General features: G+C 49.6%; 4 protein-coding genes across 4 annotated transcripts; 3 read left to right on the forward strand and 1 right to left on the reverse strand.

The window, feature by feature from the left end:
• Positions 1 to 1,908: 1,908 nt before the first annotated feature.
• Positions 1,909 to 5,315, reverse strand: H6S33_005388 (uncharacterized protein; the record flags this gene model as incomplete). The annotated part of the gene is made up of 5 exons (XM_044836729.1): positions 1,909 to 2,653; positions 2,728 to 2,852; positions 2,937 to 3,193; positions 3,542 to 4,628; positions 4,785 to 5,315. 5 exons carry the CDS (start codon positions 5,313 to 5,315, stop codon positions 1,909 to 1,911), a joined length of 2,745 nt encoding a protein of 914 aa, XP_044698697.1.
• Positions 5,316 to 6,459: 1,144 nt separating this feature from the next.
• H6S33_005389 (uncharacterized protein) lies at positions 6,460 to 7,552 on the forward strand (the record flags this gene model as incomplete). Its single annotated transcript, XM_044836730.1, has 2 exons — positions 6,460 to 7,205; positions 7,294 to 7,552. The coding sequence occupies 2 exons, from the start codon at positions 6,460 to 6,462 to the stop codon at positions 7,550 to 7,552; spliced, it is 1,005 nt and encodes a 334-aa protein (XP_044698698.1).
• A 3,301-nt stretch (positions 7,553 to 10,853) lies between these two features.
• On the forward strand, positions 10,854 to 12,779 carry H6S33_005390 (uncharacterized protein; the record flags this gene model as incomplete). Its single annotated transcript, XM_044836731.1, has 6 exons — positions 10,854 to 11,330; positions 11,410 to 11,479; positions 11,541 to 11,638; positions 11,695 to 11,784; positions 11,852 to 12,679; positions 12,747 to 12,779. 6 exons carry the CDS (start codon positions 10,854 to 10,856, stop codon positions 12,777 to 12,779), a joined length of 1,596 nt encoding a protein of 531 aa, XP_044698699.1.
• A 1,871-nt stretch (positions 12,780 to 14,650) lies between these two features.
• H6S33_005391 (uncharacterized protein) lies at positions 14,651 to 15,955 on the forward strand (the record flags this gene model as incomplete). The annotated part of the gene is made up of 6 exons (XM_044836732.1): positions 14,651 to 14,806; positions 14,870 to 15,227; positions 15,294 to 15,466; positions 15,529 to 15,535; positions 15,692 to 15,846; positions 15,905 to 15,955. The coding sequence occupies 6 exons, from the start codon at positions 14,651 to 14,653 to the stop codon at positions 15,953 to 15,955; spliced, it is 900 nt and encodes a 299-aa protein (XP_044698700.1).
• Positions 15,956 to 16,038: the final 83 nt, after the last annotated feature.

Consider the following 16,038-nt stretch of genomic DNA (forward strand, 5'->3'; position numbering starts at 1 on the left):
GGGCGAAGTCCGAGGGGTTGAGTGAGAGCTTCGTTCCTCTTTCTTTTGTCTTTGTCTTTCGTTTCGAGGGGGCAGAGGTCGTTGTTGGTCTCTTGGTTCTGCCTGGGAAGTCGTTGCGGATTTATATTCGCTCTGTTATCTCTGGGAATGTGAGCGAAGGGAAGGGGTTCTCTTCGATCTTTTAAGTTTTATAAATTGGAGGCTCGGGAGCGTAGGCTCCGTACAGTCCAGTACAACCCATCACTAGATGAGGAATGTAGGTGTAGATAGGTAAAAGTAAAGCAAAACCTAGCATAATTCCACCCCGAAGGTGGCCGAACTTTGCTGGAAGTATCGTAGGGGTGGAATTTAGAGAGAGGTATTTGTTAGCAAATCCGTTCCCTCCGAACGCTGGAAGTTTGGTAGGGATGGAATTTCGAGAGGGTGGAATTATGATAGATTTCTCTGTAGCTACGGACACGAGCTCTTACAGAGATCTGGAGGCAAGTAGATACAACTACCTTGAGAGTCAAGACGCGGTTGCCTTCTGAAGAGTAATAGCATACCTCTCGAGATCTACATATCCGTATATTCTGTCTACCTATGACAGTGCGTAATAATAACCATCATGAAGGAATCCTACAATCCACAGAGAAATGACGGTTAATAGACGAGAATCCATCTTCCAGACCCGTCTCTGTCGTTGCCTTGACTACGGTTACCAGGCAATGAAATAAGGTTTCCCGTGCCCTAGCTAACACAAAAAAGTACTAATATGGACAAGCCCTAAGATGGTTAAACCTTGGAATTTATTTACTGCAACGCTGGCCTTATCAAAGTAGTGACTGTGACTAGATCTGCCTCCCCAAATCTCTTTTTTCGAGAACAGCCTGTTCTCATCCCCTGACCTTGGGGGGACATAACCAACCTTTCTTCTGCTTCATCCAACAGGAGTAAAGAAGCCCCTAATTTATGTAGCTGGCGAGGCTCTGAACGAATTGAATGCTCCTGGCCGTTTTTTTTGTCAATACGCCATCGTGCTCTCCCATTGAGCGGTAACTAGAGTGGATCACAAAATATCACTCGACAACAACATGCCACGTCTGGGCTGTCTGCAGGTGTGCTGGGTATTCAATCGTTTCTGGGGTATTTTGGTAGTTATTTTTGGAAATATGGTGGATTCGAATCTGGGTTAGGGTTGGAAACTAGGGTTTGTAATTGTATTTCTCTCAAGAAAAGAATCAGTCGTAGGGTGGGTGGGACGATAATAGGTCGTAGTGTGTGTAATAAGAATTTACAAGTGTGGTTTTCTTGTTTCTAGTGGATTGTATTGGGTAAGAAGGAAATCAGCTAATACAATATCATATAACTGGTCGTTAAGATACAGTAACAAGAAATTTCAGAGATTTTGATAGGCCTGAGGTTATACGGGCTAGCCCGGGCCTCGGCCTGTTGGGCCGGGCTTGGTCCTGATACAAGTGCGGCCCGGGCTTCATGCGAAGTTCACAGAGGCCGAGGTATGGTGTGTTTCAACTATCGATCTCTGATTTGACTTTCTGAAAAAAGGCCTTGGAATAATGATACAGTTTAGCACCGATTTATAGCAAAATATCTTTTCTTACGTCCATAGATATTAAAGAATAAGCCTGTATATAGAGGCTAGGCTTGTCTTGGGTTCTGTTTTGTGGGCTTGGGTTAGTTTAGGTTGGTGTGGGCCTGGGTCGGCCTATCAAAACCTCTGACAAGAATTGCAGAACCATAGATTGATAGGAAACGGTTTTACTACAGAACATCAATCAAGTCATCATAAAGCAACGGATAAAGGATAGATCTACGAAAAGGGCTTCAAGTAACTAGTCAATGCTTTCACAAGGCATACGTATACTACGCCCCATATCTACACCCAACCACACCACAAGACCCGTCTAATCAACAAACCACCTCCCCAACATCCAGAATCAGATCCTTACAATCCGCTCTACTGATTCCATACCACCTCACACTTAAGGCCTTCCCCCTTAACCCTTCCACCCTTATAACCTGCACATCCCCCGGCACCACATCCAAGCAATTATCGCTCCACGCCACCCCCTCAAGCTCCGCAAACACAAGCCCCTTCACCGGTCTCTCTACACTAACGCGCATCTCTTCCCTCATTCCATCCCATTCCAGTACACACCCCCGCTTATCAAACACATAGTGCTTTAGCGGCTGTGGCCAGTCCGTCTCGCGTGCTAGTAGCAAACCGTCTTTGTCCCACAGTCGCACCTGGACTGCAGCGTCGCCGACAGAGACGCCGAAGTCTAGATCGACGGCGCTGTTGGGCGGGATGGTGAGTGTTGTTTTGAGGAGAGTGGTGGTGTCACCTGTGGCGATGTTGATGGTGCGGACTTCGACGATGACGGGGGTGGGGGTGTGGGCGTCGGTGGAGGAGATGCTGACATGGATGGTGCTTTGTTTGGGAGGGTAAATATGTGGTGTGGAGTGTAGGGGATGGGAGCCAGCGCCCCGGGTTGTCTTGGAGCGGACGAGGGCCTCAAGCTGGGAGTTGGGTTTGGGGTTGGTGGTGGTGCGGGTTATGATTGGGATTATGGGGGAGAGGGCGCGGGAAATGGTGTAAAAGGCGAGTTTGGGGCGTAGGTGGAAGTCGACTATGGACCAAGAGGTGACAGGCCTGGGGTTCGTTAGTACATATAGTTTTGGGATTCTATTACGAATTCTGCAAAGTAGTCAGAGAGATTCCCATACCAGACATCATTCAACTGCCACACAAGCGCACCGCCACACTCACGACTCGCCCACCTACGCCTCCAGCCACGGTATGCATAGTTCATTGCCTCACTCTGCAGCAGCTGGCTTAAATATACACGCTCCTATAATCATTGACATCACCAGTTTTAGCAACATGTTTATCAATCATTGACCCTTGATGCCAAGACTAAAAAGTAACCACCTACCTCCAAGGATCCGGATACAACCCTGAAGTTCTCGCCTAGATACCCAAGTAGACGCTTCTGAAAGCTATGAGCCCTAACGTGGTGCTCGATGACCTCAGACTCAGCGTTCCAGTTATTTTTGTCGAAGGGGATGGCTGGGTCGAGGAAACCGTTCTTGATGGTTGATATACTGGGGTAAGAGGGCATGCCGAATTCGGATATAAAGCGGCCGCCTAGGTCCGGATAGCGCTGGTAGGGTGCTTGAAGGCCGCCCCAGACTGTATGTGTGTGTTAGAGGTGTTTAAATTGGGCTCTCGATATAAGGATGTGCCTGGAAAGGAGGGTTCGGAGGAGCTGGGATGTGTAAAGCCTTCTAGTGCCTTCTATATACTTGTATAACTCCCCTTCCAAGCTGTATCTTTATATCGAGAATTTGGAGTAATATTACTTGGACGAGGTAAGGGTAGAGCGGTATGGCCGGGTGAATATCAAGACTCGATTTGAATTACATCCAATCTTGGTACTCGCCCGGCCGCACCGAGTCCGCTCGGCCTTACTCCATGCCGAAGTAAATCCAGTACACACTGCAATAATCCAATCATTAAATAGGAAGGGTAGAAACATACTATTCCACTGATGTATATCCCCCACTGTCCGATCCGTACTATCCTCGCCTCCCCACGGACTTCCAGGCCAATACACCACCCCCGTCCCAGCCGTACCCGCCTGCCCAATCTCCGCGCCCGTATTTCCGTTACAAACCTCCCTCACAATACCCGGAAAGATCTTCTCATACAGCCACCTACTCGGAAACGAACTCTTTCTCCACTCTCCCTCCGGCTGCCTTGCGTCATACCCTAGCTCCTCATCCGCTACCTGGTAGTCTTCATTGTTACCCGCCACAACCACCAAAGACGGATGACACCGCAGCCGCTCCAGGTTTTCGCGCACCTCCGCACAGATCTCGTCGGCAAAGTTGTCCAGATGCGCAGGGTAGTCGCCGCAAGCAAGACAGATGTCCTGCCACACGAGGATGCCGAGCTCGTCGCAGAGCGTGTAGAGCTCATCGCTCTCATAGACGCCACCGCCCCAAATGCGAAGCATGTTCTGGTTTCCGCGGTCGCGGAGTAGGCGTAGAAGGCTGTGAAGAGTTTGTGTCCGTACGGCGGGGAGGAAAGAGTGCGCGGGGATCCAGTTGGAGCCGCCTATGAAGAGGGGGGTGTTGTTGATATTGAAGTAGAATGTTGTGCCGCCGGAGACGGGGGTATCGGGGAGCTGCGGAAGAGAATCCTGAACGAGGAGGATTCGGCGGATACCGATGCGTTTTTGGGTGGTGTGGAGGGGACCGGGGGTGTCAGAGGTGTGTTTGCTGAGCGTGAAAGTGATGGTGTAGAGGTTCGGGGGGCCGTGCTGGTGCGGGTACCATAACTCGGGGGGTGTTAAGACGTACCTAGTCCTCCAGGCACCTACAGTGGCAGGTAAGAGGGTTAGCTCAATTTCTCGCCCGGAGGGAGAGAGGAGCGTGGCGGTGAGGGTGTAGTTCTCTTGAGCGTCGAAAGTCTCGGTAGTAGCGGTAAGATCGAGGGTTGCGGTTTTGAGGTGGGAGCTGAGAGTTTGCTCGATCTTAACGTTGGAAATGCGGTCTGTGTAGACCTGGAGACGAATAGGTTTCCAGGGGCCACAGGTTATGAGTGACGGGCCCCAGTCCCAGCCCTAGAATCATTCAATCAGCTCCACTTCTTGTATTATAAAGAAGTAAGTCGTGAAATAATGGGTAGTTAGCTGTATTAGTACTATTAATGTATATCATTAAGCATTGATTAATTATTAGTATTACCATCATGAGCAAATCACAAAATTAGTACCCACATAATGATACTGCGCCTTCCTCACAAACACCCTCGAATAATGACCATTCCACGTGACTCTCTCCCCGCCATTCTGCGCCATGATTCGATCCCCCTCCTTCAGTGCGCTCCGAAACTCCATTACCACCTCATTCTCCCCCGCCCTAACGATTCCCGTCACATCGACCCTGTAGCTGCGAAACATGTTCTGGCACTCGAGGATGGGCGTCCCGTTCAGCGAGACGGTCGCAAACGTGTCGAGGCCCTCGAACACAAGACATACTTTGGCTCCCACGGGCGGAGAGCAGCTGAAGGTTGTGGTGTAAACCCATGTGTTGTCGTGTACCCATTGCGTGGTGCGCTCGTTGAAGCCGAGGTGTGGGTCGGGGATAGGGAGATCGAGGTGAATGTTGGTAGGAAGGGTGGTGGCCGTTTGGGGGTTGTGCGGGGAGGCGGCGAGATGTCCGGCTGTGAGGGTGCTTTCGAGGAACTGCATTTGTGCGGGAGGGGTACAGAGGTTGGTGCGGGAGGTGGTGGAGGGGTTCTTGGTCATTGACTGCGGTGCTGGTTGAAGTATTTTTTAGACACTCTCCGCTGATTTATGAGGTTTTCACTTGAACGGAGGATTTTATATTAGCAATTGACTGCGGGGGACAGGCATCCGTATCAATACGACCATGCGTGTACTTGCTGCAACCGCATTTTCACGTACATACAAACTAGTAGGACCACCTCGCGACCGCGAGTTGTACTTTGGATTATGGGTAGGTCTTTAATGGGGGCCCTTCGGCCACCCCCTCCCCTTCCACCCCCTCCCCTTCCACCTCCTGCTCTCTCGAGTTCAATTCTTCCCCTTCCATCAATTAGATTTCGTTCAGTCGTGAGTGCTCAGTACTTTGATGGGTCGTGCTTACTAAACCACCCCTGTCGCTCTCAACCAATCAGGAGCCAGAGAAATCAGAAACTTATTCTCGCCGCAAGCAGTCAGTTGGGGGCGGCGGGAGGTTTTCCTATTCCCCGGTTGCTGTTGGGCTAGCTGTTTTGGGCGGTTGTAATAATGGCAAACCCTAGCCCTGAGGTATTAATATTAGTAGTGCTAAGTACTCATAACTAGCACAGTGTCAATGGTACCTCTCGAGACGATATCGACCACGGCGCGACAGATAACATGGTCTCGATATATACGATAGCCCATGAATCTCTTTCTCCACGGCGGCTATCTTTTTTGCTCTTCCGTCACGTAACCAACCCCACAAATATTAGTGTCTCTGTTACTGGAAGTGGAATGTATACCATAGGGCTGATCAACATCGACACCAACATTCCGCAGTCAATTCCTTCTCTGCATTCTCTGCATTCCTGCCCCTTTGTTGTGTCTCTGGTACCTGGATGTGGCCCAGCCATTGGTATATATGCCACCCCTATGGCCTACTATTAGTTTCGATAGTGATGGTGACCCAAGTAGTATCGCAGCCACCACTATTAATTAGGAGATCTACGATCTTGTACCGCCGCCAAAATGGAGATCCGGGATGAACTAGCCAGCCTTCTGTACAAGATACCAGCCAGCTCTTCATAGCACTAGATAAATGTCAGCTCGAGTATCTCATAAATACAACCATCTACTCCACAATGATAGGAACCTTTCAGCAAAGCAATAAAATATCGACACTGGTTTCACCCCATAACGGCCCAAAATGAATGTCCTACTACTCTACCTATCCCTCTCCCTCTTGCCCCCCACACGCGCCGTCGCAGTCTGGAATTGGCTCTTCCTCATTTTCCCACACACCACCACCGCCGTCTCCGGCCCGCAGCCATATACCCACACAGGTACTATCAGCCCTAGCGCCCTTTCTACTATCCCTCGCCTCTCCCGCAATCTCGCCTCCATAATCTCAAACACTTCCGCCGGCATGGCCACTTTCCACACCACGCTCGCTACCTTTAACACACCGCTCACCTACGTCTCCCACGACTGTCCAGACGGTCCTGGAATATGTTATTTTCCTGAGCTCTCTGACCTTGCGCCGTTCATCGCGCGGGTTGCCGCATCAACTGGCGAGCGCTACGACGGCGTAGTAACCATAAATCAGGCTGCCAATGACGGGGATGGAAGGTGGCTCGGTGGAAATGTGAGAGCCGCGTGTGGATACAGTGAGGGGCAGGTCGAGGGGGACGTATTTGGCGACACTGGATTCGGGCACTGTTGGATTCCAATGCCTGGCGGAGACGAGGGGTTTAGAAAGTTTGATGAAGTTTTTATTCATGAGATGGGCCATGCCGTTGATATGTTCTACCAGCGCCATGGGCCCAAGGAGTGTCAGCGGCGCATCCCGCCGGAGGGGCATCATATACTGGATCAGGTGGACAAGGCGCGGAATACGTATAAGCGCTGGGAGGGTGAGGAAAGCGGGTATGAGAATTATAAGTGGTGGGAGGAGTATGTTTTCGCCTTCCTTGAATCTTTCTATCTATTAAACATGCATGTTGTACTTTGGAGTGCTCGTGCTGACTTGAACGGTGGATAGATATTTCACGGGTAACCGCCCGGATGAAAGAATTCCGGAGGGATCAGGCATATCAGAGAGCTGCTGGAGGCACGGTTCGCCGACGAGGGACTATGATTTCGGTGAGGTGAGAGGGAGTGTAAGGAGCTGGCCGGGGGAAACTCCGGAAGGCCCGCCGGTGGCGGATGGAAGTGGGAGGTTAAATGAGGAGTTTGTAGATGTAAAGTTAGGTGGGAAGGATTGGTGTGGCTTCGACGGGATACAACAGTCGAGCCGGTAGTGAGTGATTTGGTGTTTTTTCTTTCTTTTGAGGGCGTTCTGGCGTGCTTTTAATTGGCGTAATGGGGTTCTTGCTTTGTTTTTATATAATATTTATAGTAGTACGTTACTGTGATTAGTTGTAATGATAGCAGACTCGTTAGTAATAAAAGTTCCAAATAGCGAGATGTTTGACTCTGTTTCACTCACTAACTCTGGCTCTCTATAACACTTGCTAGCTAGTCTTATCCACAAAAAAAGAGCAACGTGAAGTCCTAATCACGAGCCATCACTCGTTTGATTTCTCGGCTGATGCCGATGTAATAAAAAATCCCACTAGAAACCACCAATACCATCGATCTCACCATGAACCATCCACATGGCCTTAAAGCTGGTGTGAAGCCATTCAGTGATGTGAGGAGGTCTTTTGTTTATATCAACGTAGGCATAAAGAATATATATATGTGCATATATGTGTTATAAGATCCTATCTAGAAATAGAAAGTACACAGGTACCAGTACTGCCATCACCATAACTATTGGCGGAATGCTTTTCAGATATATCCATTTTTCGCCAAGACCGAGCTCATGGTAGCTCACTCGATGTTCTCGAGCGGAGGGGAAAGCCCCTCTCTTACATCCTCTCCGGAGTAAATGGGGGTACTGGGTTCCGGCGGGTTTGTGTGGATAAATGTAGTCGGCAAAGAGATATCTGCACTTCCAGCCCTGGGGTAAGCTCTTAAGTGTTTTCTATTCCATCATCCACATTCTTCGAGTTCATGGACTCTCGTGTTCACAGCGTCCGGATAGGTGTTGCGTTGACTCGAGCTTATTTTTCATCTTCGGGCTCGGATGTGTCTCTTTGCCGGCAAGTTGTAATACTGCCCGAAGACGTATGCAGAGGATGAGATAAATCCATCCCGGCCATCGAGGTGCTCTGTTGCTACGAGAGATGATGTAAGTCCGTTTTACTGAACGTTTCAGACTCTCTATGTTCTGATTCATCTCTTGAGGGTGTCCCTTATTTCTCCTGCGCTGGTTGGAGGATGGAACAGATGATGGTTGTATTTCTCGGTAATAGCATGTGCTCTACTCTAGGCTACGTACATGTAGCTACATGTACATGTGTCTTGACCTTCTACCTACTACGTGAGTGACCCTTAAGAGAAAGCTGCGCCACAACGGGTGCATGGTCGGGGGTAAGTTTAAATTGTTACCAAGTAGATGTAGGTTTATCTTGCTACTTTGAAATAGAGCTAGAGAAATATTGCGGTCGGTATATGTGATGCCACTTTCATCTCTCATGCCCGGCAGCAGCTACGCCCCACCCTCCATAGGATTCGCTCATGGAATGCTTTCCAACATCTAGCTACTACATAGAGAGACACCCCTACAATCTTACTTCTTCATAGTGATATCAAAGTAACGGGGCAGCTCGTACATCGGGGATCCTGCTCACAGTTCCTACTCAGCAGGCTGTATGTGAGTACGGTAGTTTTTCGCTCTCTCTCACCTGCTCCTAGGGGGGTGCATAATTCTACTCTGCGGTCCTTTCAACCTGGGGGGTCGGGCAAGAAGTGTTTACATCTCCCCTTCTGCACCATGCGCCTTAATTGCAGCTTCCTCCCTCGCTCTTGGTGCTCTCCTCTCTTTATGGGAGAGATCTAAAGCACAGGCTCCTATCAGCTTTTTTTGGCTCTGTCCGTGTTCGGAATGGTATTTCCAATATCAATTTTAATACCTCTCTTCGCTTTCTGGTGAAGGCCCCTATTAATTCCTAGGGTCCATCCAAGGGACCAAGGGTGGTGTTGAGCACTCTTTGTTTCCTTCACATTTGTTCTTTCGGTCCTTTAATTCTACTGTAACACGCCCCCCCCCCCCTCCTTCCTCCATCTGGAGCTCTAATCGTGCTTTCTGAGGGATTGATAGAGTTCATATTCCACCTGCCCGCTCCTGTTTATACACATATATTTATCAGGATCATACATGTATTATATCAGTGCACGTGGTTAATATTTATTAGTATCACTCATTTGAGTAATATAAACCTTCACAGCCCCACTTACTTACCCCGCGATATATATTCCCGTAGAAAAGAACGAATTCCAGTCAATTCGGATACCGGGCTTCCTATCAGTCTTACTTACTAAGATTTGCGCCGTAGAGACGCGCAGCAGGGTATATGTAGTATTATGGGTCATGCTATGCAATAATTTCGAATTCTCTCCCTCGACTGGACAGAATCGCCTTCAATAATACTAATCCCCATCTCATGCACAGCTCGGAAATACATTCTCATATTCTTGACCAACTCTGAAGTTGTGTGGGTTTTCGTTATCAGTATGTACGCATGATCGAGGCCGAGGTCTGACTCGATTCAATAAACTTAGACGACGTCGTTGTGAGCATTCCTACTATTGGTTAACCCCAACCCCAACCCTGTGCCAATCCCAACCAAATCCTATGGCAACTAATATAATTATAACTGATCCGATATATCTCGATAAGCAATACACCACTTTGCACTGCCTATCCCCACTTCTAAATTTTCAGTGGATTGGTAATGCTTATTGACTTCTGTAGCAGCGGTGTTTCCTCCTCCTTTCAATTCTCGCTTCTAGACTCCTTCACCGAGGTATGGTCAACACGGAGGTATGGCCAATCTCTCAAATATACGCCGAAGTGATATATGATACGCAGTGAGCTGATCGAATACCCCTTTGGTTTCCATTCAAAATCTTGGAATTGACCACACCCCCGTGTTGACCATACCCTCGTGAAGGAGTCTACCATCTTCCCAATCTGGCCCAATTATTAAGCCCTCGTCACGGAACATCAACCGGCTGCACGCAAAACCTCAACAAGAAGGAGCAGGAATCATTAATAGCTCTCGAGCGATAAGGCAACTAATTCGCAACAACATCATTCGGTCTATCTACGTCCGAATAAGCCTCTCATAAACTCTTGGTATTCACTATTCGGAGGTCAGCCCATGTACTACCAAGTGCTCTGGAAGCCGTATTTCTGCAATCCCCTGCTGCCAGTGTTACACAGGGGCCCTGAAGATGCTCGCATCAGGGGAAGCAAATGTCCGAAATAAGCTTAAATACTTCCGGCCTCGCGTGGAGTGCCGGCCCGCGGCGTGGGTGTGTGGAGTACGCGCATGAAACATGAACTTATGAAAACGCCAATGATTATACCACTCACCTCATATAGCTCATGATCAAGAGTGTCAAGAACCCATTGAGTGGTATAAAACGCTCTCTTTCCCTCTCCAAAATGGCCCATTACCCCTGGATCATCAAGCCCGCCAGCTCTCCAAGATGCTGCTCCTCCAACTTGTTTTCGCCTTCCTCGGCTTCCTCGCCCCGCTCGCCCACGCCGCCTTTGGCTACACCTCTGACAGCACGCACTTCACCGTCGATGCCAACTCCGCCAATACCCTCGTCTTCAAGGTTGCAAAGGCCAATGGCGACATCACCTCCATTCTCTACCGCGGCGTGCAGCTGCAGCAGCAGAGTCCCTACTCACACATCAACTCTGGCCTCGGGACTGCTACCGTCTCGGCCAGTACTATTGGCAGCTATGTGAAGATTACCGTTGTGGCCAGCGGACTTACCCAGTACTATGTTGTGCGTGATGGAGACTCCACCATCTTCATGGCGACATATGTCACGGCGCACCCATCAGTCGGCGAGTTGAGGTTCATTGCTAGGCTCGAGAGCACATATCTCCCGTCAGCGGAGTACTTGGGCGCAGATACGTCGAGCTCGACGAGTACGGTTGAGGGAAGCGATGTGGTATGTTTTTCTTTTTGTCCCTCTGGTGTGTTTTTAGTGAGAGAAGGGGCAATTGGCTGATATATGGGTGTTCATGCAGTTTATCGTCAATGGACAGACTCGCAGCAAATTCTACTCGAGCGAGAGGTTCATTGACGACGAAGTTCACTGTGGGTGTTATTCTCATACTTGATTAGCTGAGGACGTCCTGGACTAATATACTGCGTGTAGGCATCTACGGAACGGACGCAAAGGCATGCATGGTGATCCCCGACCCAACCGCCTACGAGACCTCCGCCGGCGGTCCCTTCATGCGTGACATCAACTACGTAAATTCCCCCCTCCCCTGCAATAGCCATCCAAGCCAGACTAACAAACCCCCCAGAACAACGGCGGCGACTACCACGCTCTTTACTGGTACATGAACTCTGGCCATGTGCGCACCGAAGACGCCCGCCTTGGTCTTCACGGCCCCGTAAGCTTCCCGCTCTTAAACCCACACTCCAATCATTACCCTTACTAACGTTTCAAACCCTCTCTAGTACGCACTTGTCTTCTCGCGCTCCGGCGAGCCCTCTGGCTCCCTTGATACCTCATTCTTCAGTGGCCTCTCTATCAGTGGCTACGTGCCCACCGCCTCCCGTGGATACGTTAGCGGTACCGCAACCGGCATCCCCAGCGGTTTCCAGACAGTCCTACACTGGTACAACACCGCCGCCCAATACTGGACCTATGCCTCGTCCTCGGGAACCTTCACCTCCCCACCAATGAAGCCCGGTACCTACACCATGGTCTTATACAAAGACGAGCTCAAAGTTGCCACCAAGTCTGTCACCGTCACCGCAGGCTCCACTACCGCGTCTGGTACCATTGCCTCAACAGAAGGGACCCGCACCACCGTCTGGCGTATCGGCGAGTTTAACGGCCGCCCCACGGGCTTCCGCAACGCCGACAATCAGCTCCGCATGCACCCGACTGATAGCCGCATGGCATCCTGGGGCCCGCTTACATACACTGTTGGCAGCAGCGGCACGGACGCATTCCCAATGGCCCAGGTCGTGGCCGTCAATAACCCAACGACTATCAAGTTCACGACCACCAGCACAAGCGGGACCTTTATACTGAGGATTGGGACAACCCTCGCATTTGCCGGCGCCCGCCCATCGATCACGGTCAATGGGTGGTCGAGCAGTACGCCGGCGGCGCCGACAAAGATTGATTCGAGAGGTTTCACAAGGGGCGCGTATAGAGGGTACGGAGAAAGCTACGATTACACCATTCCTTCGGGTACAATCGTGTCCGGTACTAACACGATCACGATCAATGCCGTGTCGGGGAGCTCGGGAGATATGTTTTTGAGTCCCAACTTCGTAAGTTTTCCTTTCCCGGGTGATGGATTTATGTGGACTATTTTTACTGACGCTTTGTGTGCTGTAGATTTATGATGCGGTTGAGCTTTTCAAGTCGTAGGTGTGAGGAGTACTGGAGAGGAATGGATGGATGGATGGTTGTGGTTGGGTTGGGTGTCTGGAAATGATCGGCGGTGCAGGATTTAGCGAATACCATACTGCTAGCGTACTTTTAGGAACGGTAGCTACTTAATAAACACAACCCTTTATCCAAGAGATCGCACCGGAGAATAAACCCGTGAGGAGTTGATCATTAAAGAGCCTAAAATCCTTATAATCAATAAAAAAAATATTCCCTCCTTCAAAAAAACACAACAAGTTGATCAACTTGAAAGTAATCAAGTCTCCAGTCCGCACTGACAATCCATCACCAGCGACAACTCACACCCTAATTAAATATGTGAGGTAAATTCAAAGTACGCACTAACCCTTCGCTCTCCCTAGCAGCGCGAAATAAAACAAGGACTACATGTATTTAGCTAGCAATAAGCTACCCCGACTAGCCTCTTTCTCTTCATCAATTTATGCATATGTTAGTCCATGCCGAAGCGGTATTTAAAGTAGAATACGTACTCAGGTTACTAATCTTTACCGCGCGCCGCCGCTCAGACTTTTCTCTGCTGATTTTTTTTACTTCAACCGTCTACTGGTACTTAGGTTATAGTTGCATGTAGTTAATATCGACATCACCAGCCCCCGAGAGCAGCCTAGGTTTTTGAAACGGCGCGACCTGGGAATTTTGGGTTTACCTAGAGCAGAGCACTCTTGGACAGCGTGTAGATGAAACCACAGGGGCAATTATTTTATCCTTATCCTTAATCCTTTTCTGTCTGTGCGCTAGCATTCCCTTACAGGGGAGCCTCACGTAACCTACGTATACTTACTCCTAAAGAGCATGCAAAAAAGAGTTACTCATGTACGCATATAATTATGCATACCAGTATAGAGAACTTAATCTAGACCGGCGGTTGCATAGCTTTTCAATAAGCCTCAGCCTCGAAGCTTCTTTCTTGACGTCACTTTTGCTCTTCTTCCCCCGCGCCCAACGCCTAGTTGGCCCGCGAATTCTTCATGATCCGGTCCCGGGTCCCCGCGTGGTACTGCAGCATCACAGGACTCTCGTGTGTAGCAACAAAGGGCATAATTGCACTGTACTGTGGGGTGTGTGTATGTTGTGGTTGTGAAAATTCATCTATATCAACGTTTCTTTCCTTCCAGCCGGACCGTCGGACAGACGAGCTTGGCTGCGCGGCTAATACTGCCCCCCCTTCGTCCAGGGATGCGCATTGGCAATATAGGCCGTTGATTCCGAACATCCCTGAGCATAACGTTTGGTTTTAGGTTGACAACGGTGTGGTTCCTAAGGTCCGGGGTATATGGGCAGCTGTCGGGTTTGCGGGCCCGAAGTTACGGGATTGCAGTGCTGCTGGTTCCGCCTATAGTGGGCTTATGTAATGGTACCTTTTGAAAGTGGTTTTGGTGACCATTGACAGCTAGCTAGCACTCACTTTGGTGCTCCCCCTCTTCTCTCCCCCATCCCCCTGGCTTCGGATCCTCAACTGGGGTGTGCTAATTAGATGTACCTACTTACATATACTTACCTACAATTTGTTGTTACTTTTATAATGCTCCCTTAATATTACCAGCCGCCCAAAGTGGATGCTCCATGGGTTGTGCCATGCGCTATGGAAGCGTCTGTTTTCTTTCCGAAAGTTTATGATATTACCTGAAGAAGGTAGTAATCCGAATAAGTGCAATCAATCAATATCATACCATACTATACCTTCAGAGAAGAATGAGGAGAAGAAGAAAAATATCATCATGGGACTTCTTTAAATACTGCTCGATTCCCCGTCCGTAGCTGTTTCTGCAGTACTCACTCGATCTCACACTCTCTCACCTTCCTTCAGAAACCACATATCTAATATCACGATGAAGACCACCTCCGTCCTAGGCCTCTTGGCTGCCGCCGCCTCTGTCTCTGCACACGCCACCTTCCAGGAGCTATGGGTCAACGGCGTTGACCAAGCCGGCACTTGTGTCCGCACTCCAGTATCCAACAGCCCAGTCACCAGCGTCACATCCAACGTAAGTGCTCTCAAAGCTGTTCAAATAATATAAAAAACAAAGAAAGGCACTAATGCCTCACAGGATATCCGCTGCAACGCTGGCACTGCCGGGGTAGCAGGTGTATGCACTGTTCCAGCAGGCGGAACAGTCACGATTGAGATGCACCAGCAGCCCGGCGACCGAACATGCACCACGGAGGCCATCGGCGGCAACCACGACGGTCCTGTCATTGCATATCTCTCCAAGGTGTCTGACGCCACCACAGCTGATGGCAGCAGCAGCTGGTTCAAGATCTACCAGAACGGATTGGTTTCGACCGATTACTGGGGTACTGATGTGTTGAATGCGAACTGCGGGAAGCAGGAGATTACCATCCCAGCGGATATCGCCCCGGGTGATTACTTGTTGAGGGCGGAGGTTATTGCCTTGCATGTGGCTGGTATGTTCTCCTCTCAAGATGGCGATAATTTTAGAGGCGGTACTGATATATGGTGATGATATGTAGGTAGCACTGGTGGTGCACAGTTCTACCTGTCCTGCTACCAGCTCCGTGTTACAGGTGGTGGAAGCGCGAACCCTGCCGGTGTCTTGTTTCCGGGTGCTTACTCTGCCTCTGACCCTGGTATTCTTTTCAACTTGTACGGCAGCTACACCACATACACAGTTCCTGGCCCCACCGTAAGTCCTCCTCTACCCATTTCGTTCTCCGTGGATATAACCACCTACTAACAACCACCCAGGTCTATGGTTCGTAAATATTTTCAAACTTCTTCCCTTTCCCTGAAAAGAAACCTGTATAAATTAGCATTTATGCCATTATTCCCACACACACACACATAAAAGTCCAAGGCAGCTTCGAGCTGGCCGCTGCTACAAGCAGATACTAACACCTTTATCAAACAGCCGTCGGAGGAGCTACTGCCTCAGCTACCGCCACCGCCAGCGTTACTCGCACGACCACCACCGCCGCTGCCACCTCAAGCGCCGCAGCTGCAGGAAACATTGCCAAGTATGGACAGTGTGGTGGCAGTGGATGGACTGGTACTGACACTTGTTCGGTAAGTTTCTCCGCCTCGGATTCGGAAGGGTGTTGTGCTGACACATGGTTTGTTTTAGGCTGGTTCTACTTGCACGAAGGTCAACGACTACTACTCACAGTGCTTGTAGATAAGTAGTTTGTTGGTGAGTGCAGATTATAGGACAGGATAGGGGATGTTGTAATTATTGTTATTGGGGGTTTAGGGGATAAT

The sequence above is a fragment of the Morchella sextelata genome (genome assembly GCF_020137385.1).
Source record: "Morchella sextelata strain SCLS chromosome Unknown scls_2, whole genome shotgun sequence".
Lineage (NCBI taxonomy): Eukaryota > Fungi > Ascomycota > Pezizomycetes > Pezizales > Morchellaceae > Morchella > Morchella sextelata.